The sequence below is a fragment of the Archocentrus centrarchus genome, chromosome 14 (genome assembly GCF_007364275.1).
Source record: "Archocentrus centrarchus isolate MPI-CPG fArcCen1 chromosome 14, fArcCen1, whole genome shotgun sequence".
In the NCBI taxonomy this organism is placed as follows: Eukaryota; Metazoa; Chordata; class Actinopteri; order Cichliformes; family Cichlidae; genus Archocentrus; species Archocentrus centrarchus.
The window spans coordinates 5,995,948-6,023,648 of record NC_044359.1 but is presented as its reverse complement, the minus strand read 5'-3'; the positions used below and the strand labels follow the sequence as shown (position 1 = coordinate 6,023,648).

At 39.5% G+C, this 27,701-nt stretch overlaps 1 protein-coding gene across 1 annotated transcript in view; it reads left to right on the top strand.

Annotated features, from left to right (window-relative positions):
• Positions 1 to 27,701, top strand: part of sgcd (sarcoglycan, delta (dystrophin-associated glycoprotein)) — a 193,126-nt gene that overhangs the window by 61,700 nt on the left and 103,725 nt on the right. Inside the window, exons 2-4 of the mRNA XM_030747071.1 lie at positions 2,148 to 2,249; positions 11,979 to 12,066; positions 17,930 to 18,049. Of these exons, the coding sequence (XP_030602931.1) occupies positions 2,148 to 2,249; positions 11,979 to 12,066; positions 17,930 to 18,049 (310 nt within the window). The remainder of the gene's footprint in view (positions 1 to 2,147; positions 2,250 to 11,978; positions 12,067 to 17,929; positions 18,050 to 27,701) is intronic.

The window sequence follows — 27,701 nt, the reverse complement described above, 5'->3', positions numbered from 1 at the left end:
GTCTGAGTGACTTTCCAGCATCATTGCTGCAGATCCTAGAGGTGTGGATCAGTGAATCGATGTCTCATTCACTTTTGGCATATAGCTTGATGTCATCCGTATAGAGGAGGTGGCTGATGTTTGCTCCATTCCGTAGTCAGTCCATTAATGATCTGGCTGAGGGAGCCTATGCAGAACAGAGTATCTCCTTGGTAAATACCGCACTTGTGGGGACTTGTGCAGTTGGCTTGAAGTTGGCCTCTAGTGCTGTTCTCCACATCCCCACTGAATACCTGATGAAGGCTCTTCGGTATATGTATATATATATATATATATATATATATATATATATATATATATATATATATACAGTGCCTTGCGAAAGTATTTGGCCCCCTTGAACTTTTCAACCTTTTGCCACATTTCAAGCTTCAAACATAAAGATATAAAATTTTAATTTTTTGTGAAGAATCAACAAGTGGGACACAGTCGTGAGGTGGAATGAAATTTATTGGATGTGTCAAACTTTTTTAACAAATAAAAAACTCAAAAGTGGGGCGTGCAATATTATTTGGCCCCTTTGGTTTCAGTGCAGCAAACTCACTCCAGAAGTTCAGTGAGGATCTCTGAATGATCCAGTGTTGTCCCAAATGACTGATGATGATAAATAGAATCCACCTGTGTGCAATCACATCTCCGTATAAATGCACCTGCTCTGTGATAGTCTCAGGGTTCTGTTCAAGGCGCAGAGAGCATCACGAAGACCAAGGAACACACCAGGCAGGTCCGAGATACTGTTGTGGAGAAGTTCAAAGCCGGATTTGGATACAAAAAGATTTCCCAAGTCTCTTTATCATATTGACTGATTTACCAAATCATGAGATGATCATGAGATGGCAGGTCAGGCCACCATGCATAACTTACATTAGTTCTGTAAGAGCACTGCTGTGCACAGTGTGCCACCCTATTTTGAGCAATTTGTAACTTCCTCACTTTCCTGCACACATCTGCGTTCTCTCGGGTATTTATCTCTGCTATTTTCTGGCCCAACTAAAACTCAACAGTTAATATTTTTGGCACAATACAAATCCTGCAATCCTGCTTTGAAATGGAAATATCCCTGATGTCATTTGCATATTCAGTACTTCTGGGCATTCTGGTCAGTTTGCATTGGCTGCAGTTATACACTGAACACACTTTTGCTGTAAATATCAAAACAAACTGCTTAATTGTATGTATGAATTCTGCACATCATGTTAGCCTATGGTTTAGTTTGTAATACTAATGCTGAAGTCAAGTATCCAGCAATATCATTGCATTAAAAAAGATTAGAAGAGATTAGAGCAGCTGCTCAACCAGAGATGCAGTTTAATTTGTCTAATATGCTCTGTGTACAGTGTTTGGAGTTTATATCTCTGAGTGTGAAACAAAATAACATCTTTCCTTACACCATCAGGTGTGTGTGATATTAACTTCAATTTCCCCCTCACACAGCCATCTTGCCATATAGATAAATAACAGGTGCTTGTTATCACACTGCAGGTGTCAGAAATAAAGTGACAGGTGTTGGACACACACAACAACTCGTGTTCAAGGTTCAGCACCATATTGGCACAGAATACATCAAGATAACAGCCTGGAGAGGCTTAACATGTGCAAACGCTCCTACTCAATGTTTGGAACAGCAGCAAAAATGGGGGGAAAAAAAACCATACATAAATCTTCATCCCTTATTATCTGTATTATCATATTTTCTCTGCTCTAACTGAACCTGTCCTCTTTAAATGCCTGTGAGGCTGTTTTTCTGTTCTTATGTAACTGCATGCAGACTCGGCGGATGCTCAGAAAATGAGTCTGATTTACCTTAGCTGACAGAAATCTATGTTGTCCCATCATTTGAGATCATTTTGGCAATGCAAATTTAGAACGTGAACCCTGGGCTTTAAATATTTTATCACAAATATCAGATTTTTTAGTAAGGTTAAACAAGTTAGTGCAAAGCATTTTTTTTTGTTGATACTGTCAAGTAGTAATTGTTGTAATGATTGTGCTCCAGCTGCATCAAAGATCTGTATTAGTTATAATTTAATTTGACTAGATATAGATACAAAAAAAATATGAGTATATAAAGATTGCAAAGTAATTGAGGGTGTCTTTCTTTTGCACAGGATGGGATGGGAAACCTCAGAATAACAGAGAAGGGCCTGAAACTGGAGGGGGACTCTGAGTTCCTCCAACCCCTCTACGCCAAAGAAATCCAGTCCAAACCAGTAAGTGATTCACATCAATGCACACTTGGCACATTTTACATACTGTACTACATACACACCCATTTACATTTTAGCCTTGTTCAAATATGAAGTAGACTATGCAACATTTCTGCCTTCAATAAGCTGTTAAAATAGAAGCTTTGTCATTCAGACATGGGTGACTTTGATATTAATGTTCCTCACAGCTATATTCACACATCATCATCTAACATGGGAGTCTACACATTAAAGGAATTGATGAATACGATGTATCATTCCAGTATGGTTAAATGCAGTGAGTTGCTCCTATCACATCTCCTGTGTGATTTTTGGCTCATGTTGTTATCAAAACTATCCAAAACACCTCCTCTTTGCAGTCAAACCTGCTTCTTCAAAATGATTACTGCAGTTTTGTGGTTATTGGGGGGGGGGGGGTCAGTAAGTGTTTAGTGTCTGGCTATGCTAGCCGTTCCCATAACACAGTCTTTGTAAGGACAGCCATGTGTGAAATGTGCCTAAATCACTATTTGAGATACTTTGGTTCTCAAATCATCAGCATCATTATATTAGTATTTAGTCTTTATTTTTTTTTAATATTTATCAAATTTAAAACTGTCTTTGCCTACCTCAAGGTGTAAATGACTTTCACTGTGAAACACTGGATGGTGAGAGTGCAGTGGTGTGAAGTGTCTAATGACGGCGAGTGTGACAGTGCAAATTTGAGTTTCATACAGTGGATATAAAGTGAAACAATCCAACTGGGACTCATACTGGCAGCACTGAACCACACGTGCTATCACATCAACTTTAGGTACAACACACCGATTCCAGCAAATGTCTAAACCTAAAAAAAACTATACTTCTAAACTATGTTGAAATAGGTTGTGTTGAAGGAGACACAGCATGTTCTCAGAAGAGTAACTGAGGATCAGACTTCTTTTTCCTTCCATATGTATTTGGGTCAGGTTATAATGCCAGCAGGCAAAGCTTAGTAAATCTACTATTCTCCATTTACTCCTCCTCTGGAATCCTGAAGCATTCTCAACTCGCACAAGATCTGGCTGTCAGCCATTGTCTATCCTCTAAGTTTGATGTGTGCAAAAACTCTACATGAGGAGAATTCCTTTGAACCAAATGAGGAGTGGTTGTAGTTTGACCTTCTCCCTAATGCACCAGTTTAAGTCTCACTGCTGGGGCTTTGTTTTAGGCTTTGAGGAATCGATGAATATATCAAATATCAATGACTGGCAGACTGATATTTGCTTTAATTTTGTGAGAATTCAACTTTGTAAATAATTAATCTGGTGAGGGTTTGGTCATTATTGGTAAGTACACCAACCCTAACCCTATATTATGATATCTTTTGTAAATTATTCTCCCATATGACAGGCAGGGAACAGAAATGATAATTCTAGTTAAGACACATCAAACACTACATACATTTTTCACAACAAACTCAATTTTTTCTTTCTCTGAAACACGTTAGGATTAAGGTTGGGTCGTTGTCAGTGGTGGACAGTAACGAAGTACAAATACCAACTTTCTGCAGAGTCAATCGCAGTCCTCCAAACTTCACATGGCCTTCAGATTAGCTCAAGAACAGTGCACGGAGAGCTTCGTGGAATGGATTTCCATGGCCAAGCAGTTGTGTTCAAGGGCAATTTAAACCGTCCGATGCAGTGGTATAAAGCACGTCGCCACAGGACTCTAGAGCAGTGGAGACTGATGCTTCTCTGTCTCATCTGATGGATGAGTCTGATTTTGGCGGTTGTCAGGAGAACAGTACTTGTCTGACTGCATTGGGCCAATTGTAAAGTTTGGTGGAGGGGGGATTATGGTGTGGGGTTGTTTTTTCAGGAGTTGGGCTCGGCTCCTTAGTCCCAGTAAATGGAACGCTTAATGCTTCAGCATGCCAAGAGATTTTGGACAAGTTCATGCTCCCAACTTTGTGGGAACAGCACACCAGTGCACAAAGCAGGTCCATAAAGACATGGATGAGTGAGTTTGGTGTGGAAGAACTTGACTAAGTCCTGACCTCAACCTGACAGAGCACCTTTGGGATGAATTAGAGCAGAGACTGTGAGCCAGGCCTTCTCCTCCAACATCAGTGTGTTACCTCACATCATAATAAACCCTATGAATTAAGAATGGGATGTAGCTCAAATTCATATGTGTGAAGGCAGACGAGCAGATACTTTTGCCATTCAGTGTATTTCCCCTTCAGAGGACGTTAATTTGTTGTTTGAAGCCTATCCTAACTGCTGTAGGCTGAAAGGTTGGGTATACTGTGGACAGGTTTCTAGGGCAAACACAGAGTGACAGGCAACCTATCAGCAATTTAGAATCACAAGTACGATGGCGGAAAAGTCGCCAGCATCAATAAGAGGGCAACTGGCTGACCGACCAGGTTACACACCAGGTGTGTGTAGCTGCACTGAGTGGGTTTTTTCCCAATATAGCGCACTGTATAATTGCAGTTTATGCATCAGAAACTGCTTCAGACATAGTTTTGAGAGATACACGGTGACATTAAGGTGAGAAATGCTGGAAATATCAGAAAGTCCATCAGGCTCTTTTTGTGCACAGCCGGATTTCCTGGTTTGCGTCTTTGGCTGGCTTTTTCTGTGCTACATCATATAGAGCCACTGCGAAGCCTCCCGTGTGAAATTATGCCCCTCACTGTAAACCTTAACAAAACCCAACTGCATGAGTTATTTTTAAAAAGAATCCCACCCATACAGTTGCTACGATACAGAAAAGAGTAAAATGGTTTTTAGTACCAGGCTATAAACTTACTTTCATGGCTGGAGGAATTGGACATTTTAACATGAGTCTGAGGATTGAACTGGCAATTAGAGGGAGTCCTGTTTTTGGCTCCATTTTTAAGCCCCAGTGAGGTTGTCGCTTGATCACGGTAAGCACAGTGTCACTGTGCTAGTGCAAATGTTTCAAACCAGGTGGACTTGGTGAGGAAACAAACACCAACAGCAAACATTCCAGTGTTATCAGCATGTTTTCTCCCACATTCTGCACTGAGGTACAGTTTCAATGTTGCAGTAGGATTTTTAGTGTTTACCAATTGAAATGCTGTCAGGCTGAGGTCCTGTTATGCTGGGTTTACAAATTAACATCCTGCGGTGTTTGCCGGTGTCCACATAGTAACTACATAAGTACATAGAGGATGCCAGAGAAATGCGAGAGATGGGCAAGATAAAGTAATACGGTCTGTCTCCCTTTGTACCTTTGAGAGAAATCATTGCTATGTGCAGGTAGTGGACAGATGGCTTGACAATGCAATAGAGCAGTATTCTTCATCTCTGCCGTCTAGGACCTTACCCAAGCTGAGAGGGAAGATTAGCAATGAAGATGGGACAGCAGAAGGGAACAGGAGACAGTCAGGAGAACAGATCAACCATGGAGATGGAGATGAGGAAGGAGAAGAAGAAGCAGTGATAGAGACAGAAACAGGAAGGCAGATGGAGGACTGAATTAGAACACCAGTGAGCATGTTTTGACAGGCGGCGTGCAGAAGACGGCCAAGTTCAACACCAACTCAAACAAACACAACATGTTTGCAATGCAGTATCACGGCACTGTAAAATATAAATAATAAAAGGGTTTCCCTACTTCTCCAAGAGGCAGGAATAGATAACAAATCCCCTGTGCATTAATTGGGCCCTGCATTCAGACAGGTTCATTAGGTATCGAGATAGATGGCTGATAACTGCCAAAGCAGTTCATAAAATATGAATGTCTCCTGCTGCCAGACCAATGCTGAAAGTTCAGATGATACCTTTTACTAATGTACTGAGAAGAGGGATAAACATATAAATGGCCTAAGATTAGAAAAGTGAAAGGGCAAGTTCGCACGTAAAAGAGGGAACGTGATACAAAACAGTCGAGCTTAGGGATGGATAAACAGAGGGGACAGAAAGAGGGATGGATATTTTTACATTGATCAAAAGCAGGTGAGAGGAATGGTAATAACCCGGAGGAGGTGTTGGGAAAAGACAATTGGTCAGTCAGCCAGGAAAGGATAAACACAGGTACTAAATACAACATTTTTAATAGCGGTCTGGTTTGTATTTTCCAGTGCTACTTGGCCTCTTGGACTTTTTCTTTAAATTCCTCTTCATGCCTCTTTTTATGCTTTGGTTGTCTAAATGAAGTTACCATTGTTACCAAAGTATAACAGAAAATTGCTGTAAGACTTAAAGTGTGTTTTTCAGATGATCTACCATTTCCGTGCTTTGTGTGGTCAGTGCTTTTTTTTTTTTTTTTTTTTTTGATGTGTTTAAAGTGAAGGGGCAACAAGTTGGCCACTCCACATTTGCATAAAGATGAAGTTCAAGCTATTTCATTCAAATCAGGGGCATCAAGTGCAGCAAACCTCTTCTTGCAACTCATTGTAAAGAACTTTTAATTTAACTATTGTTGATCTAAAATGGACACAGATTTAACTGCTTCAACGCTTACATTTGACCTAAAATGTTCTCAGAAATACTTTTCAATGAACCGCTACTAATTTGAAAGACAATTTCCAGAAGAGCCACCGTGTCATTCCAATTTCCAAGTTAGGCCATGAGAACAATTCCTCCAATAAGGTTGGCAAATGGTTGGCACTAAAAAGCAGGATTCTTTAGATCTAGGCTTCCTTCAGGTGCTCTGGTTTCATCTCACAACCCAAAGATTCATTGATATAATTGTAAATAGGGATGAGAGTCTGGTTTCCTCTTTCTGTGTTAACCCTGTGATAGACTGTCCAGGGTTGTTGTCTCTAAAACCTAAGTTAGTTAAGCGGTTCAGAAATTAGATGCATGAACTAGTCTAATTTGTAATTAAAAAAAAGGAACACTTACAGTGGGAACAAATAACCAGTGTGGTAGTTTAGTTTGAGGACTTGTTGTCTAAATGGTAAAAAAAAAAAAAGCAATATATTTACGATTGCGTGCTTAACAATATTAAAACCTCAAGAACCAATCATTAACAAATGGACAAAATTAGCATAAACCAGACTTTTTAAAAATGAGGTTTCTTTTTAAATTGAGAAATGAGAAGCTACATTCATGAATTAGTTACCCATCCAGAGCTATTCAAACGCTGATCATTGCCTGCATCTGGAAATTACCTTTGAGCTTTTTGAGGTGACACTGTGGATTTATCTTCATTCAACTTGAATTTCCAAATCAGTCAATGTTTTTACTCCAAACAAATTGGTTCTTTGGCCCATCTCACTGAGGTTTAATTCAACCTTTGGAGCAGCTCTGCCACAAGAAATATTCTGTAACCAACTGTAATTTGCACAGCTCTCTTCTGGTCTCTCAGCTAACTCCTCTCTCTCTTCTTTTTTTATTTCATTTTTTGCTTCCAATTCTGCTTTCTGTGAGAGGCACCCTGCTAGGACTAATATGGTCTGTTGCATTAGTTGCAAAGAAAAGAGGGAGGCAGAGTGGATCAAAGGCACCGCACTACAATGAACTAAACATGTGTACTGTACACAAACAGCCCTGAAGGACTCCTGCCGTAGGCTCTCTGAGGTGTCTTAAAGACAGCGGCAGAAAAAAACTGTACATGAAAATCGAATAATAAGCTGGCTGCTACTGAAACAGTTGTGATGATTTTAATGCTCAGGACTTATGCAGTCAAGAAAGACAAAATGTTGATGTTAACCAAGAATATTAGATGCTGGCTAAACGCATAGATTAGTACTTGCATCTACTGCCGACTACCAGAGAAGTATTTAGAAATGTTTGTACAATTATGTCATATTCATAATACAAAATCAGTCCCTATTATATTCCCAAGGAGCACTGGGAAAAAAATTTACCTGTAAAATGTGCAGCTAATTACATCTTGGACACAGTTCTATAATGAACAAATATCTGACCAGTTCAATATTTTGGTCTGGAATCAAATACCTGAACTATTGGATGATTTTCCAAAGAAATTTAGTTGAAGGTGTCTGGCTTCACAAAGAATGTTTATTCATAAATAAGAAGGCAATTATTTGAAAACCTTTGAGAGATTCAAGTCAGTCTTAGTTGGTGCACCATTCTTTGGAGAACGGTTCCCTCCCACCAGGCAACCTATGCAATCACCACTTTGTTGCAGCAGCTAGTTGCAATCCACCTCTAACTGTCATGGTCTGTAGATTATACAGACCTTGTGGAGTGTGATGTTGTGGACCCAACAGAGAAAAGCGAAACACAAATTCCAAAAGGGAAAATAAACTAAATCCAAAGGCACAAAGAACTGGGGAACACATGGGACATGGAAACAGGAAATACTAGGGGTAAGCGCACACACATTATATATAAATAAAACTATAACCAAGAACTAAAGACTCAGGAATAAATATACTAAGGAAAACACGTTAAACAGATAAAAACACAGCAAAAATAAGAATCCAACAGAAAATCTTTAAGCAAAACTTGAGTCCACAAACTCAGAAACACTGGCTCAATGACCCAGGACCATGACACTGACAGCAAACAGTATCTGCACTGGTTTTCCATTTTTCCTAGTAGCAAGAAGGTTGAAGTCTTATTTTTACTCTAGTATGACTGAATCATCAACAAAATTGAAACAGCCATATTAACAGGTAGATAATATGACTCGATTTAAATGTTCCAAAATGTTCCAACAGCACAAACATGGTTGAGAGGTTAGTGACTACTACAGCTCCAAAAGAAAAATCCAAAATTTCATCCACTTTACATTTCTTACAAAGAGGGAAACCATCCATAGAGGCTGTTCCCAGTTTTGTATCAGGTTGTGTAAATGCTTTTTTTAATTCTTTTAAGCTGGGCATGATATACATTAAGTTATTTGAGAGTCTGTGGGGGCTGACTTGCTTTCGGAGCCAGTTTCAACTGGCCATTCTGGTCAGGCTTTTGCAACACATGGCCAAAAAATGGCCAAAAACTGTATTTAATCCACTGTTTAACATTCCTATTGATAAGTTGAAAGACTGTCAACAGGTGAAAACCTGTGATTGTCCTGGGACCAGTGAGTTGTCTCATTTGTCCTTACCTTATCATAGCAAGTATTCATGTCTGCATGACTGATTGAAAAGGAAAGAAAAGGGAAAAAGCATATCATATTTCATCTTGGAAAGAATCCAGGTGCCTATTTTTGAAGTCTCTATTTAAAGGAGAAGCAAGAGAGCCATAAATTTTATTTCATTGGTCACTGCAACTCTGCACTCCAATTGAGTGTACCGAATTGTGGGTCAAATCTGATAAAAGCCCCTTCAAAGGTTTGCATACTTTGACCCAAAATAAGGTTTGAAAATAACATTGTCATCCCATGAGGGCACTAACCAGATTCACATTCCCACATAGGCCTGAGGAACGTTCCAGGATTAGTGATGTTATTTTCCAGAGAATTCATTGGTCAGTAGGTGGTGGTTTTGTCCTGTTGATTTCTTATCTTATCTGCTCCAGAGAAAGCAAGAAAATGCAAAAAATAAACATATCTAGTGGAGAGAGCTGCCTCTCACCACACAGCTGAAATGGCTTTGAACCTGTTTGTTGCATCAGTGTAACATGACCAGGTAATACACGATCTTTAGCAGTTGAGAATTCTTCCACAGATTTCTATTCAGGATTGTTGGAGTGTCATATCTCTTCCTTATATTGTTGGTCATTATAATGATTCCTTATTTATAAAAAAAAAAGTTATAAGTGAAGCTCATTGTAAACACTATTAGTTTGTTATCATGCCTCAGCATGCTGGGGAGTCACTGCTCACCCCTCAGCTCATATCCTTCAGCTGAGCAGCTCTTTTCCAGTACCTCAGCTTGTCTGAAGACATGGTCTCTTCCTTTGTTCCTGTCCATCTTGTGTGTCTGGGTAGGTTTTCACTCCTTTTTACATTGAGCTGTCAGAAAACAAACTCACTGCAGTTTTAAGGATGGTTTAGTGGGATCCCATTTGGATAGCTTTTAATAGCTTTGTGACTCAGAGGCACTCGTAAAAGCTGGGGTCTGTGTGTTTGCGCACTGATGGCGTTTTCTCTTAACCAAAAATGTTTAGCAACTACTAGAAAAGATTGGAAATTTTTGGTCTTACCTTACTACCATGGCACCTTAGGGAAGCTGTGGCTCAGGAGGTAGAGCAGGTCATCTACTAATAGAAAGGTCAGTGGTTTGATCCCTGGATGCCCTAGTCTGCATGTCGAAGTGTCCTGGGGCAGGGTACTGATCCCATATTGTCCCCGATACATCCATCACACTGTGAGTGTGTATGTGAATGTTAGGCAAAGCGCTTAGGCATAAAAAAGAAAAAGAAAAAACTACCCTTGTACTGTACGAATGTGTGTGTAAATGACTCTTGTAGTAAGAAAATGCTTTGAGTGCTCAAACTGAGTACAAAAGCACTATATAAGCACCGTTCGTTTACCTTGGTACACTGCCCACTATTTTTCAAACTGACATTCATAAATGGCTCCACAGTTTATGCGACCGAACTGTCAACTGTTTCCCAACTTCTGATTAGTTTTACATTCAGTGCATACCTCATTGTTACTGTAATAAGTTCTTACTTGTGTATCATATATTGGATGTATTTACTGTGGGAACTTCAATAAGTTTAGCAAGAGCCATAATGTTATCTGTAATATACACACAAGGCATATCCCCTCCTCGGCTACGAACGCAGCATAATGGTCAGGCCGTTATCTCTAATTAAGAAGTTGACTGAGGCATGAAGATTAGTCGGGCACAGAAAGAAGAGAGTGTCCAACGTGATCAGCATTACAGATTAATGCAGGGCACTCTGGGAAATGGAAGTTATCAAACGGAGCAGGAGGCTGAAGTCTGAGTGTGGACAGTTACGGTGGTGTGTGTGTCTGAAGTCACACCTTTGTGTCCATTTGTTTCGGTGTGTGTGTGTGGATGCATTTCTACTTTCATTATAGCTGACTCGAGCTATATAAGCCCAGCCTTTAATTCAACACAAAAAAGACATAAGGCAACAAAATCAAACATAATGCAACTACTGGAACACAAACATGAATGAGTCCATCACCATTCAGTAACAGTACTTTCAGCAAAATGCTAATATCAGTAAGGCGTAACAATGGTAACATGGTTTAGTGGGTAAACTGAACCATCATCATTATCATTAGATATTGAATTTTAATATCATTTAAAATTTGAGCTTTCAACCATTATGAAGAGGTGATCTAGATTCACGTGCAATTATGTGCGCCGAATCTCTTGTTTTGTCTTGCGTTATAAATCATTTGCCCCTAATTTCTTTATTGAAAACCCAAATAATTCACTGTTTAGTTCACCATGAATGAAGGTGCTGGAAAGATGTAAAGTTGTAAAAGGGGTCTGCAGGTGAAGCAGTAGCTGAAGTTAGTTGGGAATCTTTTTTTTTTTTTTTTTTTAAAGGGTCACATATGCAGGGATTTGTTTTTCAGTCCTCAGGCTTGTACTCATACTTGTGTTTATACCTCTGAGGTCTAAATTACTGTCAGTGATAAGTAAGCCTAACCCTAAATTTTGACACAAAGTATAAAAATTTAAGATGTATAGAATGTTTATCCAAAGCTAAAGTCTCAGTAATCAAGGGACCAAAAATATAGATTCTAACTGAAACACATAAAACAGTTTTGTTTTTTTTTTCCATTTACTAAACAGGGTTACTTTGAACTTGGACTTCAGAGGGTTAAATAAGCATTAACAGCTTGATAACAGTTGCACCTCAATTTAAATGAGTTACCTGGTCAATCTCTCTGCAGGGCCGCCCACTGTTCCTGCAGTCATCCAGAAACGTGTCCGTCAATATCGTCAACAACAACAACCAGCTGCTCACACAGCTCGTCACAGGTAAGACGCAGCAGGAGAAACACTGTTATTCATCGATTCCATTTGAATCAGCAAAGATAGACGTCACAGCCAGTGGTTAAACTGGAGTAGACCTGCTTTTAGATTTTTATTCATGAATGATGTTCCCTGAACTGGTGACAGTTTATATCTTCCTTTATTTTACCTTTATTTTGCCAGAAGGCCACTTTGCGATTAAAAATTCATTTGCAAAAGAGACCTGGTAAAAAAAAAAGTGGCCATACAAGCACACACTGTAGGTCACAACATATTTAAAATCAACAAAGAGCATATAAGATTATATTTTTTAAAAAATCCACCAAAAAAACAAACAAACCAGGTGCATGTAACTGGTACCATATTCTTTATGATGCATTTACTTCTGTTGGTAGATGTAAGTGTGTTTTAGATATTCCTATGAATTATCACAAGTCTCAAGCACATTTAAGAAAATAACATGGTTTGGCCCAAATCAGCAGAAACCCAAAGTACATTAAATCTTCCTGTTGCCTAAAAAAATAACAGTGAACATGTGAACATCCTTAAACTCGAGATGGCACTTTCTTGTGTCTCTAGCATTACAGGTGCCAAGTTTAAATTAGAAGAAATGAATAGTTGTCAATACAGGTGAAGAACATACAGTAATTCTGATAAGATCAGGGAAGGAAGTCCATCCATTTTCTTAGGTGCTTATCCAATTCAGGGTCACAGGGTGACTGGAGCCTATCCCAGTTGTCATACAGCAAGAGGTGTGCTACACCCGGCTTCACTTTCACTAACATGGGCAATCAGGCTAAGCAGTTGCATGATAGTAATTACCAACTAGATAAGTCAGCGCAGAGTTTCCCAATCTAGTTATCAACATGTTCACATGAAAGAGATAGTGGTGTTGGCATCTGTCCAATCACAAACATGGACAGGATACTGTCAGCAGAGCTGATATTTTTGTAAAACTATGGTTTGCTCTTCCTTTGTAAAATATGCAAACTAGACACATAATACATTCTGTACAGGAAAGCAGTTGATGCAGCCAAAGCTCACCGAAGTTTGAGGACACTAATCAGAGAATTGATTGGTGAGCAGGTAGTTATTTTATACTTCGAACTTCTTTTCCCAAACACAGCCTACTTCAAAGGTTAGGTCTTCAGTTACCACAGAGATAGACCGTCAGAACGAGAGAACCACCTTCATAACACTGAAAACCTGGTTACCTTGTTAAGACCCTGTGACTCCAGTTACAGGCCCAGAGAACAGTCGGCAATCTGGCATCCACCGGTCACTAGAGAAAAATGTGTCTTCCCCAATTGGTTGCGAGGGGTTGCATTAGGTGAAAGTGGTCACAAAGAGGTATATGGTGTTGTACTGAAAATCTCTTGGTGATTGCTTTGGTCACTAGCAGACTGCCACAGTCCTCTTGTAGGTTGCATTGAAAATGCCAACTTGTATGAAAACACTTGCCAACTACTCACTAAATGTGTAAAGAGTGCAGTGAAAACTGTAAATGGAGACCATTCAGCTTCAAAGTAAGGTTAAACTTTTGAAATGTGTTGGTGGTAGCAGTAAATGTGTTAAATGGTCTCCATTTCCACTTTGTGTCACCCTTTTTCCAAGTTTAACTACCAGTCAGTGAGTAGTTGGTGACTGTTTACAGGCTAGCTGGCATCTTACATGCAAGCTGTGGACAACTACGGCAATCTGGTAACAGTCAAAGCAATCACAAAGAGGGTTCTGGAGTATCGCCTTCTGTGTGACCAACTTCCAGCAACCACTTGCCAACCAGTCAGGGAATACACAATTTTACCTACCAACTGGAGGTTACCAGGGGGTCACCAACTTTAGGCCCATGTGACTGAGACCTAATCCTGCTTAATACTACGGGCTTTAGTGTTTGTTCCAATAGTGAACGATTAGTTTATTTAAAATAGCAAATATTCACAAGGGATGTTTCAAAATATTCTTTTTGTTTGTTTTTGTCACTTGAAATGAACATTATTAAGGCCAGCTAGTTGGATTACTTCTCCATCCATCTTTTCTCTGTCTTGCCTTATCCTGACTCCTGAGTAGTTCAGCCAGAGTGAGTTCAGAAAGACTGATGAAAAATTTTTTGGGGTCTGTTATGCTAAAATAATTCCATATTGTAAATATTCAAGAATGCAAAGAGGACATTTGTTTGGCATGTGTTATTTTACAGAATTCAAAATATTTTGCATGTCCAAAATTTCATTCTGAGAAGCTTTTCTAATCCAGACTCCAATGTTTTAACAAACTTTTCCCACTATCATAAATCACTGCCTTATTTATAATTAAACATTTACACATTATTTCATCATCTCTGATCCTTTTAAATATGGCAGTTACTCCGCCATAACTCTGTGATTGTACCTTCTTTACATCTCTTCAGTTACCACCTGTCACGCTGATAGATTTGACAGTTTTTGGTGAAGTGAAATCATTCCACGTAAACATTCTCAGGAAGTGTCTCTGACATGAAAAAGTGAACTGACATTTGCCTTCTGAGTCTGAAGAGGAGGAAGATTAAGTCTGCTCGGAAACTTCTCGTTGATGACTAAGCGGCGTTCGTGTACGGGGAGGAACTTCACATCCCAGATGGAGAGTGACAGAATCAATTGTGCGTGTGTCCATCAGTCACCCTCTGCGTTGGGTGTTTCCTACCACTGCCTGAGACAAAGCAATTTGGGTTGGGGTGGATTGTCTACATTTTCTTGTTTGTTGTGACACCAGTCAGTTTTGACAGCTCACATGTGAGTATCTTTCCAGTACACTTTCAGTGAAATGTGTCTGGTTTTCACAAGCATGTTGTAGAGCAGAGGTCTCCAACCCCCGGGCCCTGGACCGGTACTGGTCCGTAGGTCATTTGGTACCGGGCCGCACTTAAAGAATAAATAACTTAAACTATTTCCATTTTACTTAATATCTGATTCTGAACAATGTTTTATTTTGAAAAATGGGCGGATTCTCTCTGTTACATTCATCTATGACTCCCTCTTGACGTGTCAAGATGCTTGTCTCGGTCACGTGATACGTCACCGCTAAAATTAAACCCACAAGCTTCACTGGTTCCCGTACCTGTCTAACAAAATGGGTTGGTTGACCTACATAATGCTTGTTTAAATATTTAAGTGTTCAACATGAGTAGAAAAGCACCATATAAGAACTAGTTCATTTACCATTCATATTTAGCAACACCGGGGACAGCAGTAAGGTGGACCCAGCCATCAAGCTGACTCTCCAGTGCTCGACACAAAGGCTCTGCAGCCACTCTCCTGTGAAATCAAAGCTTGTGTGTGCTGGCTGATACTTAGTGAGGCCGAACCCAGCCAACCCACAAGCAGAGGTGGGAAGTAACAAAGTACTTTGTTACTGCACTTAAGTAGAGCTTTCAGGTATCTGTACTTTACTTGAGTATTTATTTTTCTGACTACTTTTTACTTTTACTCCCTACATTTTTACACAAGTATCTGTACTTTCTACTTCTTACATTTTCAAAACAAGCTCGTTACTTTAGGTTTAACGCATCTAAGAAATATTTGCATTTCCAGTCAGTTCAGGAGCTGGCTCCTGATTGTGAGCGGTTTTTAATTGGAAGCCGCAAAAAAGAGGGCGGGAGGGAGGACACAGACACCCCACACGGTAGAGAAAGAGGCTCCTGCAAAGCTCGCTCGGAGACCAGAAAGAGCTAGAGGAAGTTGTGCTTTACATAGAGGCTACACGCCCGAACGGTGAGGAAAATAAATGACAGAAAACGGAAAGGACAAAAAAAGTGTCTGCAGTTTGTCACACAGTGTGTCTGCTAGCTAAAAGAACAGCTGCTGTATTTTAAGGGAGAGCAAAGAATGAGCGATAACTTCACTCAGATGGAGAAAGATTTAGAAACGTCCTCCAAGGAGCTACTTTTATTTTCTTTCTTTGAATAGATTTCAGAGCCTGTACTTTTTTTACTTTTACTTGAGTACAGAAGTTGAACCAGTACTTCAACTTATACCAGAGTAGATTTTAACACAAGTACTTGTACTTCTACTTAAGTACAGAATGTCAGTACTTTGGCCACCTCTGCCCACAAGCTAGCAAAAATGAGCTGCAGAGAAACAAGCTCAGGGCTCACACTGATTCAGCGTTATGGTGAGTTGTATTTTTCATGCGCTTTATACAGTAAAACTCGCCTCAGTCAAAGTCACACAAATTGGATTTTTGCTCTAATCAGATGACATCTGCAGGTCCCAATTTTTCCTAACGTTAATTCCAATAAAATCATCACCTACATCAGTCGGATGTTCACTCCCAATTAAATGTGATCACAAAAGTCAGATGAGTTTAGCACTAAAACGCTCCTCAGCTCCCGTCCATGCATCAGTTCGTTCATGCACAACTACACCCTAACAACGCCCGGAGATGGCTTTAGTGTCTATATTAGTTCATTTCACCGGAGACAATCATGGCAAGCTCAGGAGGCGAGTATAAGCCACAAACTCACACTTACGAACAAAAATATGAGATTGTAAAATTTGCGGAAGCAAATCCAGAGATGAAGCAAAAGCAATTGCAGCAAAATTCAGTATTAGACCCCAAGCTGTCAGATATTTTGAAAAAACTTTTTTAATTTTATCTGACTTACACTTCTACTACATTTCTACTGTACTCGTGTATCTTATTTTGAAGACATTTTTAAACGTTACCATGCGACCAGAGAGCGTTGTGGGCAGAGAGGGTGTTATTCATGTTGTAGCGGGATATTACAAGGATGCTACTGATAGAGTTGCATACAAATACACAGTGGATTCATATTTATTAATATACTTAGAAAATATCACACTTTTGATTAGGGTCCTATCAGTAATTTTAACGTATTTATCCACCACACATTAAAGGCTGGTCTATGGAAATATTGTCTAACACTAAAAAAGGTTCAAAAAAGGTTGGGGACCACTGTTGTAGAGGGGCTCTCTTCCGCCAGCTGTCACAGATGGTTGGAATTTCTAAACATTTTATCACAAATATTCTCAAGATGTTTCCTAATTTAATTTATTCCATGTAATATTTTGAACTGGTTTAGGCTGACTGATATTTTTTGATTGGACTGGAATTGTTTTAATCTGAAGCTAAAGCGATAGAAAGCTTTCATTGTTTTTTATTTCAACTTTATAAACTATGAATAGCAAATTCCCACTGACTGGAAAAAGGCAATAGGATACAACCACTTAAAATTATCAGCTGATCCTTGACAGGACCTTGGTGGATCTGTAGCCTTGGCCAAAATTAGGTCCCCGGCTTATGACATGGGCAATGCGACCACAAGTGGGAATCAGCCTACTATTAGCATTTAACCCAATCTTCCATGTAAACAGCTCTCCCATTTTTTCTTCCTGTTTTCCCTTCTTTTCACTGCATTTGAAATTGCTTCTAATTCTGTTGAAATTGTTTTAATTTGTCTTTATGGTTTAACATTTTGTAACCATTTATAAAGTGCTAAATAAATGAAAATAAAATAAAGCAGATATAATTATCAGCAATTCTATGAATGGGACTCAGCATCACTGACCAAACAGTAATACTACAGGCCACTATGGTACAATATTACATCACACCTGTGGCCTCTTTAGCAAAGGGCAAGTTCGGCTCTACTTTGACTGTGGTTACATTTGATCAAAACATGCAGTTAATTGGTTTGTTTGACATTTTCTCACAAATTAAAACAAAATCAATTTAGTGTTTGACAAGTTTGGTCGGAAGTCCTGCGGGACTCCACCATGGTGATGTTTAAGTTTTCATACATGTATTCTGAGGTAATTCAGTAAGAAATCAGCGCCAGTCTTTGATGTCTCCTCTCTCTTCTCTGCATTTGGTTCAGGATCCAGTGGATTTAAAGCACGAGGCAAGATGTTTGAAGTGAAATCCACCTCTGGGAAGCTTCTGTTCTCCGCCGATGAGCAGGAGGTGGTGGTGGGCGCAGAGCGGCTCCGAGTGATGGGTGAGTGACCGGCTTCAAAAGCCTCTGAATGCTTGTTTAGGATCTAAAGTGGGAAATGGCTGATAGATTACAGATGTTGAAGGTGCTCCAGCAGAAGGTGTTTTGTTTTACAGGTTTGGCTCGTGTTGTAATATTGGTATCAAGGACCTTAAGCTGATGGACTCACGTTTGGGAGAGCAAAAAGCTTTAATTTGTGATTCTAAAGACTTTGTCTAAGGTCTTTTGGGGGGGGGGGTTCTTACTAGTAACCATTTTGCTGCCACTCTAAGATGCACACATGCTTCTGTATCTGAGCTGATGTAATGTGTCAAACTGACGTACAATAAATGCAAAGCAAAGTAATGTAATGCTTATATTAGCATCATAAGCAGTCGATTGGGAGGAGAGTAGGGCTCAGATCTCTGCTGGTTGTACTTGTGTATGTGAGGAGTAAGATGACAACTAGCAAAAAAAGATGAGGACTTCTAGGTAAGGAGAGTGATTGGCGAGCTCATATTTGCCAAGAGGACTCAGCGGGCAGGGGTGGGGGGTGGTGGGTGACATGTTAGTCCTTTAGACAAATGAGTTTTGTGCTTATGACAGGAGATAAGAAGTGACAGAGTTGTTCTGACTGCCACGGCCAGTCGGCCTCCGAGTGATGCCGCTGCGACAAATGATTTCCTCTGAGAGCAGGGGGATGTAACTGAGGATAGTGAAGACAAAATTAGCTCTCAGACAATCATTAATACAAGCATAAACAAAGCATCTGCATACAATTAACGCTTCAGCAGAGAGGATCATCCTGGAGTCTGCCTGCGGGAAGTGGTAGATTTAAGCTTAATGTTGGCATCCCTTTCTCATAAGGTCATGTCACAAGACTGGAGCTTTGACTTAAACAGATACTCTGTTTGACATGGAAGCCCTGCCAGAGGGTTATTAATGAGCTGCTGGTGAAATTGTGTTTTTGGAGCGGTAAACATGGGATTTTTATTTATTGTGACAATGAATGTAACCTGTGAGGTCATGTTTTTCCCCTGGAGCTATAAATGGTTTTCCAAATCATATATTTAACAGCATTCACTGTCTTCCCAAAATCTGGTGACCTCTATTTTTTTTTTCTTCAGAAAAAAAAAAAAACAAACTTTTTGCTTATTTTTAAAGCATAAGGTTAAAGTTAGGCTCTGGGGATAAGGTTGGGGTCATCTAGACCACATAACTTTACATTTTATTTTGTGGAAGAGGACAGAGTTGTAGAGACCTACGTCCAGTTACAGGACCATCCCAAGTGAATATTTACTTGGGCAGACAATTCTTGTCTTTTCAAGAATGTGGTGTTTGGAGGCATACAGTGGTACTGAATGGAAAGGAATGAATCATACCATAAAAATTTAACTTTAACTGCAGTTTTTCGCTATGTGTAACAAACAGCAGTGGATGGAGCAGCTACAAAATTTTCTTTTCTTCACTTACTGATCAGGTGGTTGATGAAGGACCTCCAGCTGTTTCCCTGTAAAGGTTTTAATGGTGGTTACAGGAAAAAGTTCTGCTGTTTTGGACGCTAGGAAAACATTTCCTTTCGCTCCACCTGAGCTCACCGTCTTGATAACGGCTTTGCCCCTCTGCGTTTGCCGCGCTTGCGCAGACTGACTGCATGTAAAACAGTTGCCTGCTGCTGTTGTGTTATCACTGTTTTTGTTGAAAAACTGGGGGCTGCGTGCGCTTAATGTTGTAATGCTTTTAATTCACAAGCATCCTCTTAAATATGTTTCTACTGCAGGTCTATTTTTAGTCACTAATCAGGGATTAAAGCATAAAAAATATTTTGACAGAGCCCCTCGTACCAAACGATCGCTAATGCTAATGGCGGCACCTGCTAGCAAACTGTGGTTATAGCGATCCGTTCTGGGAGCTAACAGCCGAAGTAAAGGAAAAAAAATAACATTTGAAATTCTCAGCACAGTGAGCACAACACACACACACACACACATACACACGGCAGAGAGCAGTGGAGGTGTGGAAAAACATGTCAGCAATGATCCACTCAGTGTTAAAGAACTTTAAGACTGTTAGAGAACTTTAACGCTGCTAATGCGGGTGTAACACTCCGCTTACATGGTGACACCAGAGCGCTGCCGCATTTAAAAGAAGCGTCGAAGCAACAAATTTGTGTCGAGGTTTTTTTCCCCTTAATAAATGAAATCCTCATTTAAAAACTGCATTTTGTATTTATTCTGATTATCTTTGTCAAATATTGAAATTTTGTTGATAATCTGAAACATTTAGGTTTGACACACATGCAAAAAAAAAGAAATCAAGCAACGGGCAAATACTTTTTCACAAGACTTCACAATGAAAAAACAACCACCAGCAGAACATAAGGACAGCGTTAATCGTGGCTTGTTCCTTACATGTTTTTTATTCGGTACATGGGCTTCAGTAGGAGGGAGCTCAAATAGCTTGCAATCAGAATAATTAAGATCTAAAAATTCTTGATATGAAGATGCACATGGCTGAGTTGTTATGTCTTTGACGCAGTTTACCCTTTTTAGCTTCTTCATATTTATAATTTCTTCCTTCCCTCCCTATTACTTAAAAAGTTTCTTTTCTCTCTGCTGTTTTCTCTGTAACATCAGTCACCATTATTTTTGCATCTGCCATCATTCACCATCACTCATCCATCTGCTCCATCCATTCAGCAACATTAAAAGATAAACAGATATTTGAAGTCTCTCCTTTTTGACTGGGCCACCCATTTCCAGTTAAACACTCCAAAGGGTTCACTCTTTCTGACACACACCTTTCACAGCCCTCTGTGTGAGCAATTACTCTTCATGCTCATCTACATTCATTTACATCCTTTCTGGGCTCACTGAGTCAGACTTTATTACTGTCACCGGTCTCAGCAAAGTGCTCCTCTCAACAGAGAGAGGCACAGATGGAGGCTAGTGACGGACGGCACAGAGAAGAGGAAGGACAGGTAGTGCTAGGAGTTGTTTAATAGAAAGGTATATTGCAATATTTATTTCAAAGTCACAAGTCTCACATTTGGTGGCATAACCAGACTGTATATAAAAGACCTAGCGACCTTGACATCACCCATTTCTTCATTTCACTCCCCAGAAATGAAGCACAAACTTCTTGGGTGGTCTGTACCACACAGCAGACCATATCGTTTGCCAGATAATTTCATTAATATTCTTCTAAGAGGCAACAAATCGAAAAGATCAGTGCTGCTGTCAGTGTGCATTTGCTGAAGAGGTTGGTGCCTGAGTTTGAATTTCAGCTGCATTGACTGCTTGTTCTAACGCTTCTTTTACTTAACACAATTCAAAGAGCCCATCACACATCCAGGTTATGCCCTCTGGAGACAGACACTGCAGAAAAAAGGGGAAAATCTGAATAAAATTTAAGTTTTCTCAGCACCTCAGTCCACCGTAATGACAGCACTAAAAAGCAGTTGGGAGTCGTGGCAGGGAGATGGAGCAGAAACACAGAGGGAGAGAGAGCGCACCCACGATTCGCCAATTACTCCGTTTATCTTCAGAGCTGTTTGATGAGGCCGCTCAGGGTGACAAATCTAATCAAACACCTCAGCACTGGCTGCCTCAGCAGTTGGTCCTGACTTCTGTTAATTTATGTAGAGCCGAGGTCTGTTTCATGGCTCTTGTTATATTTCTACTGTTTCTTAATCTGTCTTTGAGCTTCAGTGGATTGTCTAATCTCTAATGACTGCTGCAAGTCTCTGCCAGAAGATTTTCAATGTAGTTAGGATACCTGAATTTCAGTTCTTATGATGTACTTTATTTTATTTATATATATATATATATATATTTAACAAGGTAGGCAAATCTTCAAGTTTATTTTGTTACTAACACAAAACACTTGTACGAGAATGGAGCCCCAGACAAGAACAAGCTGAAGGAAAATTTAGTTTTTCTATTTCACTTTTCACGCTCTGAGAAATGATTTGCTTCATGCTCTAAAAATATTCTGGATAGACCAGACATAGATATTGTATTTGCTCTCACTGTTTCTGTGTTTATTTGGCTGTTACAGGGTTTTAAAGATGGCATTTGAACTGTGAATATTGACTGTTGTCTTTCAAAGGCAGTAGTGGAAATAACATGTTTGTAGCACTTCAAAAACCCCTTTAAGAGGAGGTCAGGAAAGAGTTTTTGACACTGGAGGTGTTTTGGGTTTTTTTTTTGAGGGGGGGGGGTCATCTTAACTAAACTGTCATATCGTTTGTAAAACAGGTGAACACATTAGAGTTTCTTAAACCCTTTTAGGGATCATTCACAATTATCAACATTTTTCAATAGTAGTAATGGTCAGGTTTCCAGTGTTGTTCCAAAAAGTGATTTCCATTTTTTTTTTTTTAATGTAGTGTGGCAGCATGTACATTTTGCATACATGCATTTCACATTCAAATTCAAATCAGTTTATTGAACCTTATAAATTCCAATATATAGGTATATCTGTTTATTACAGGGTGAACCCTGCCTCTTTCCCTGTGAGAGCTGGGATACCAAGATTTCCAGAATTTTTCAACACCAGGATGTCTAATTAATACTTCCTATTACATTAAAATACCAAAGAGCCAGGTGAAATTAAATGTCATGAAAAAAAGATCAAATTTTCTTTGTACACTTTTGGGGGAGGGTCTGAAAAAGTACTCTTTGTACACTTTGGAAAATGTTGATAATTGTGGATGACCCCTTACTACATCAGCTTTCCAGAAAAGGAATGGCAGTATGTCTATATACCATCTACAAGCAATCTTAATCTAGTTTGCTAATCTTAATCCAGCCTGCAGGTCACTTTAGGATCTCAATAAATTCTGCCCTACCAAGTTGTAGCTGTGGTCTGCACAACATGGTCTGCATGACATCTTCACAGCACCTATGAGCTAACAAGCTAACACAGAATGCAACAGAAAGGAAGGTAAACAGAATAGTAAAATAATAACAATAAGTAAAAAGATAGAAAACTGAATAATCTATTTATTTACAGAGTGTAATCAGAAGCCCGTGTATCTATTTCCCACGAGGCAGTTTGTTTCCAAACAATATAATTTGGGTTAAGATTTTGATGTTTGAACCGTCACACCAGGAAACAGATGAGGTCAAAGAGGTCAAACAGAGAGACATCAACAGTGAGTGATTTTGACCCAAATTTCAAAATGACAGTGCTATAAAGGCACATTTCATATTTATGTGCAGCCAGTTTGATGGCAGAGGTCATATTATACTTTCTGTTGAGCTGTCACATTCACGCCTGTGAAACAATTTGAATGAGACCGTTACTGTTAAGATAAGATACACTTTATTAAAGCCAAATTGGTCAATTCCTTTTGCTAATGCAGGTAAAATTAAGTCAAACACAGCAAACATAAAGCAAAAGAGCTTAAAGAAGTAGAATTATATTTCTAAATAAAATTAGACCCAATATGACAAAAAAAATACCTTTAAAGCATGTTAATAACTTAGATATATGTCTGACGCCAGTGTGGCTTTTTGGCTGGTACAAACAATTTGAGAAAAGTGTATAACATGGTTACAGTATTATTACAGTACAGCATTATTAATGTTTGCATGTGACTGCACTCTTCTAAAAGATGTGTAACAGCTGTAGATGAGCTGCTGTCTGTTCTCTTGTCCCTTTGACGTATGAAGGCTCTGTGGAGGCTTATAAAGCTGCCACATGTCATTACCAGGCCCATCGTTCCTTCCCCTCCAATAAAATACATAATTATCCCCTGCGTGTAACTTTAATTGGTCCAACTGAGGTCATTGGAAATCCATGATGCTGCCATCAGTGCCTTCTACTATTTATAGTCTAGTCAGACACAGTGACAGGTTCCCAGCTGACAGACAGCAAATGAGAACACAAACAGAGGGACTATAATGATGGGGCGGGTCACACGTGAGCTAAAATCCTTTATGTGGATTTTTTCTGCTCATTTTGGCAGCTGATAGATTTGGTTTTCTTGGTGGGGGGGTACCTTTGTTTTACCATGTTTTATAAACAATATTGGTCAATGGTTGTGTTTTGTCTTCCTCATTGAATTTTTTTCCTACATTGGCGTGAATATTAATAGGTACTGTAGCATCCATATATTTTTTCCTCTACAGCGTGGTCTAATTATCAAATTGCTGCTTAGATGAATCGTTTTATAACACTGTGATTCTGACAGAATTTAAAATCAGCTCAAAAATATTTTTGGCTTAATATTTGAGATTTGCTTTTGTATTACATGTAAACTGTCCATTTGGACTACACAGTTTTAACTTTTAACTTGAAAGTTGAAAAACCTAAAGTTAATACATATTTGTCAAACATAAAAACTTAAATATTTAATAAAAAAGGTCTTCTTTGAATAAAAATTCATTATTGTTAGTAGTACCTATGTAGTATTTACTACTTATTTTTGCTTTATGATAGTAACTTTTTACTTTACAGTATTATATAAATATCAAAATAAAACTTCAGAGGTAAACTGCTACCGTGTTGTTTCAGTGTGAGCCAAATAAAAAACCCTGAAGGGCAGCAGACTGGTGCTGGAGCAAAGGTTTGTCAGTCACTGGGTCAGCTGATATTCCCACAACATATTTCCCCATGAGTCGCTCAGACCTGCCTCGAATCAAACTCCAGCTCCAAAATAACCACTGCTCGCTCATGCGAAGTGAGTGTGCCTGCTATTTTTTCCCTCAGAGCTGAGAGGGGAAACTGCAGAGTGGCCGACTGCACTGATAAATGCAGTATGAGGCTTACAGCAAAGAGTGGACAAGGCCAAAGGTATTTAAACTTTTACAGGCAGAGAGCTCAGAGGGAGGAACACAGCGGTCACCTTGGTGTTTGGGATCAGTCACGTTAACACCTCTGCTTTGGAGTAATCCAGCAGGAAGAAGCTTAGTTTGGATTTATACAACACAGAATAGAAAAAACCCCAAAACCAAACGTGACTGGACTGATGTGTGCATATCCTGATTTGTGCAAGGATGTCTAAAATAAAAATAAGGTGTCTAAATTTGAAATTCCAACTTGTGTGCCTCTCTGTTTTGACCTTCAATTCACATTAATACAACATGACAGTCCTGTCCTCTTGACTGGATGCGTTACACTTGCACCGCTGTATGAATGATCGCACAAAGTTTACAGTGATATGTCAACTTTTCTCGACTAATTCAGTTTCTTTTGATATCAAAATCACTGTTGTTGCCATTGATTGCCACAGTCATGTTTTTCTGCTTTTATACAACTCAGTATGACTAAATTGGTAAGCCAGGTATTAGTCTTGGGTGCTTTAAAGTATCGTCCTAATCGTGATGTTACAAACTCAGCTAGCTAATTACAGCTCATCTTCCTGCCAACCCACTTGAGATGACTGACGTGTCCCTGAAAAGGCGAGGATGTCCCAGAACAGAGCTGTACTACCAAATTACAAAACACTGCAAAAGGAAATGAGTCTTATTTTGCCTGAAGTTTTCCCACCCAGACTGAAATCTGGGTATTCAGCAATTAATCCCAATTTTGATATGGAGTGAATACGAAATGTTTTGGGGTATAAAAATTTAAAAAACTTTGCTTGGTGTAAATTTGGCCAATTTTCTGTTCAAGATCAACGGCTCATGCACCTCTGGTCCATTTTCAGTGTGGCTGCTATTTTTAGTCCCATTAGTCTCTTTCTGTTTGTGTCTCAGCTATTATGCTGCATGTCTTAGTGTTTATTCTTCCACTTTAAAGGATGGGGAGGCAAATCTGGTGAGTGGGCCGGGTGGCCTGTGAAGATTGTGTTGGTGTGGCTAAAAAATGAGATGCTGTGTGCTGGCACACACTGGCATGCACCACAGTTCAGAGAGTTTTGATGCTACTCCACTTTGACAGTCTAACCCGGAGGGACGAATTCATGGTGCACAACCCCCTTGAATGTCAAAAAAAAAAAAAAAGGCATTGTCCTGGTTTCACTCTCTCCTGACCCACTGCCTAAGGCTTGGAAACTGTGGAGTCTTTAAGTGTTCAGAATGCAACTTCCAGTTATCTTGAAAATAGCAGCTGTCTAGACCTTCCCAAGAATAAACTTGAAGGGGATATTTGCCAGATTAAATTGGGTCCAATCTTGATTTTCTTACAATCCCTATCCTGTAATTTTTTGATCATTTATTTTGACTGGATTCTAACTGTAACTCGCTCTGAATACACCAAGGTCACACTACAGCATTTGCACTGAACACTGGCATTGGACAGAAGTTGTGATGTACAGAATCAGTCAATAATAGTTTAACAATGGGCTGTGCCTATGAGCTGCGATCCAAGCGTCTTTCAAATTATGCTTGCACGGGCAACAGAGCAGGACACCGGGAAGAAGTTTGTTCTCAGTTCTTTGTCTTTATGTTAAAACTACCAAGCCAAGTTTAATCAAGCTAGGTCCAGAGAAGGAGCGTGGTCAAAGGGGGGGGGGGGGGGACAACACCCCACCCCCAATTTGGTGTTGATCTAGATCACTTTCAAAAGAGAGAGAGGGCAGTGGCCTCATGTGCTGTCCTTCAGTGCCCTTCTATTTTAAACTGTAATTAGAGCGAAGACCCCTTGAGATGTGTCCCATCATTTTCTAACTTTCACTATTTTGGCCAGTTACAGTAGAACTTTTATCCTACTGCTGGACACAAAATCTGATCTTAAATTTAGCTTTTCAAGCACACAAAAACTGAAAGGTTTTGTTGCATTATGTCACTTTTGAGCTCTTGAGGCTTAATTTCTCACATTAGCTGCAGGTGCGGTTCAGGATGCAGTGACATCAGTGTTGGGTGCAGAAGAGCTGACTTTCTTGTCAGTGTTTTGTTCATTTGCCTGAACACAATGCCTGCACCCATCAAAACACACAAACAAAAAAAAAAAGGTTAATGACTCGTATGTTAGCAGAAGGGCAAATGTAAATGTTTGGGGAAGTGTTTAATACGAGCTTTGTGAGCATTGCAAATCCTCCCAAACGTATTTGCCCGTGAAATAAGTTGTCTGAGACACCCCAGCAGTGATTTTTTTTTTTAAAATTTAAAGACTTGCTGTCTGGCAGGCTAAACAGTGAGCATAATGACAAACCTTTAGGTAAAAGACTAATTGGACTAAAATGGGAATTGAAGCTGTTTTGTCAGAGTTGAAGGTAAAAGTGTTTCTGAACCAAACAAACAGAAAATAACCCATCTGTGGACACTTAAGCTCTTGTAATCCTTCTGTGTTTGGGAGGCAGATAAATTCACACTTTGTTATTTTGTGAATATTAAGAATATTTTGGGGCTTTTCTTTCTTTCATCGCCACAGACCAACACACAAACACCTCACACTGCCTTCAGTGGAATGAGAACTTGCCAAAATGATCCAAACAAAATCACAACACTACCCAATGTTTTCTTTTTTCCTTTCTGTTGGAATTATAATTAAACTCATTTCATTACCCTCAGTTATGTCCCATTGACTCTGAAGTCTGGGCCAACTCCAGTGTATTCAGGCCCAGATGATAGTGCAGGCCAGACTGCAGGGGAACGAAGAGAGCAGAGGAAGAAAAGAAAGGTGAGTGGAGAGAAAGGTAATTGGAAGAGTCTTCCCCTGTATGAGGTGTGTTATCAGCACTCGGTCTGCTTTGATGCAGTCACTGAGTAATTACCACTCCACATTA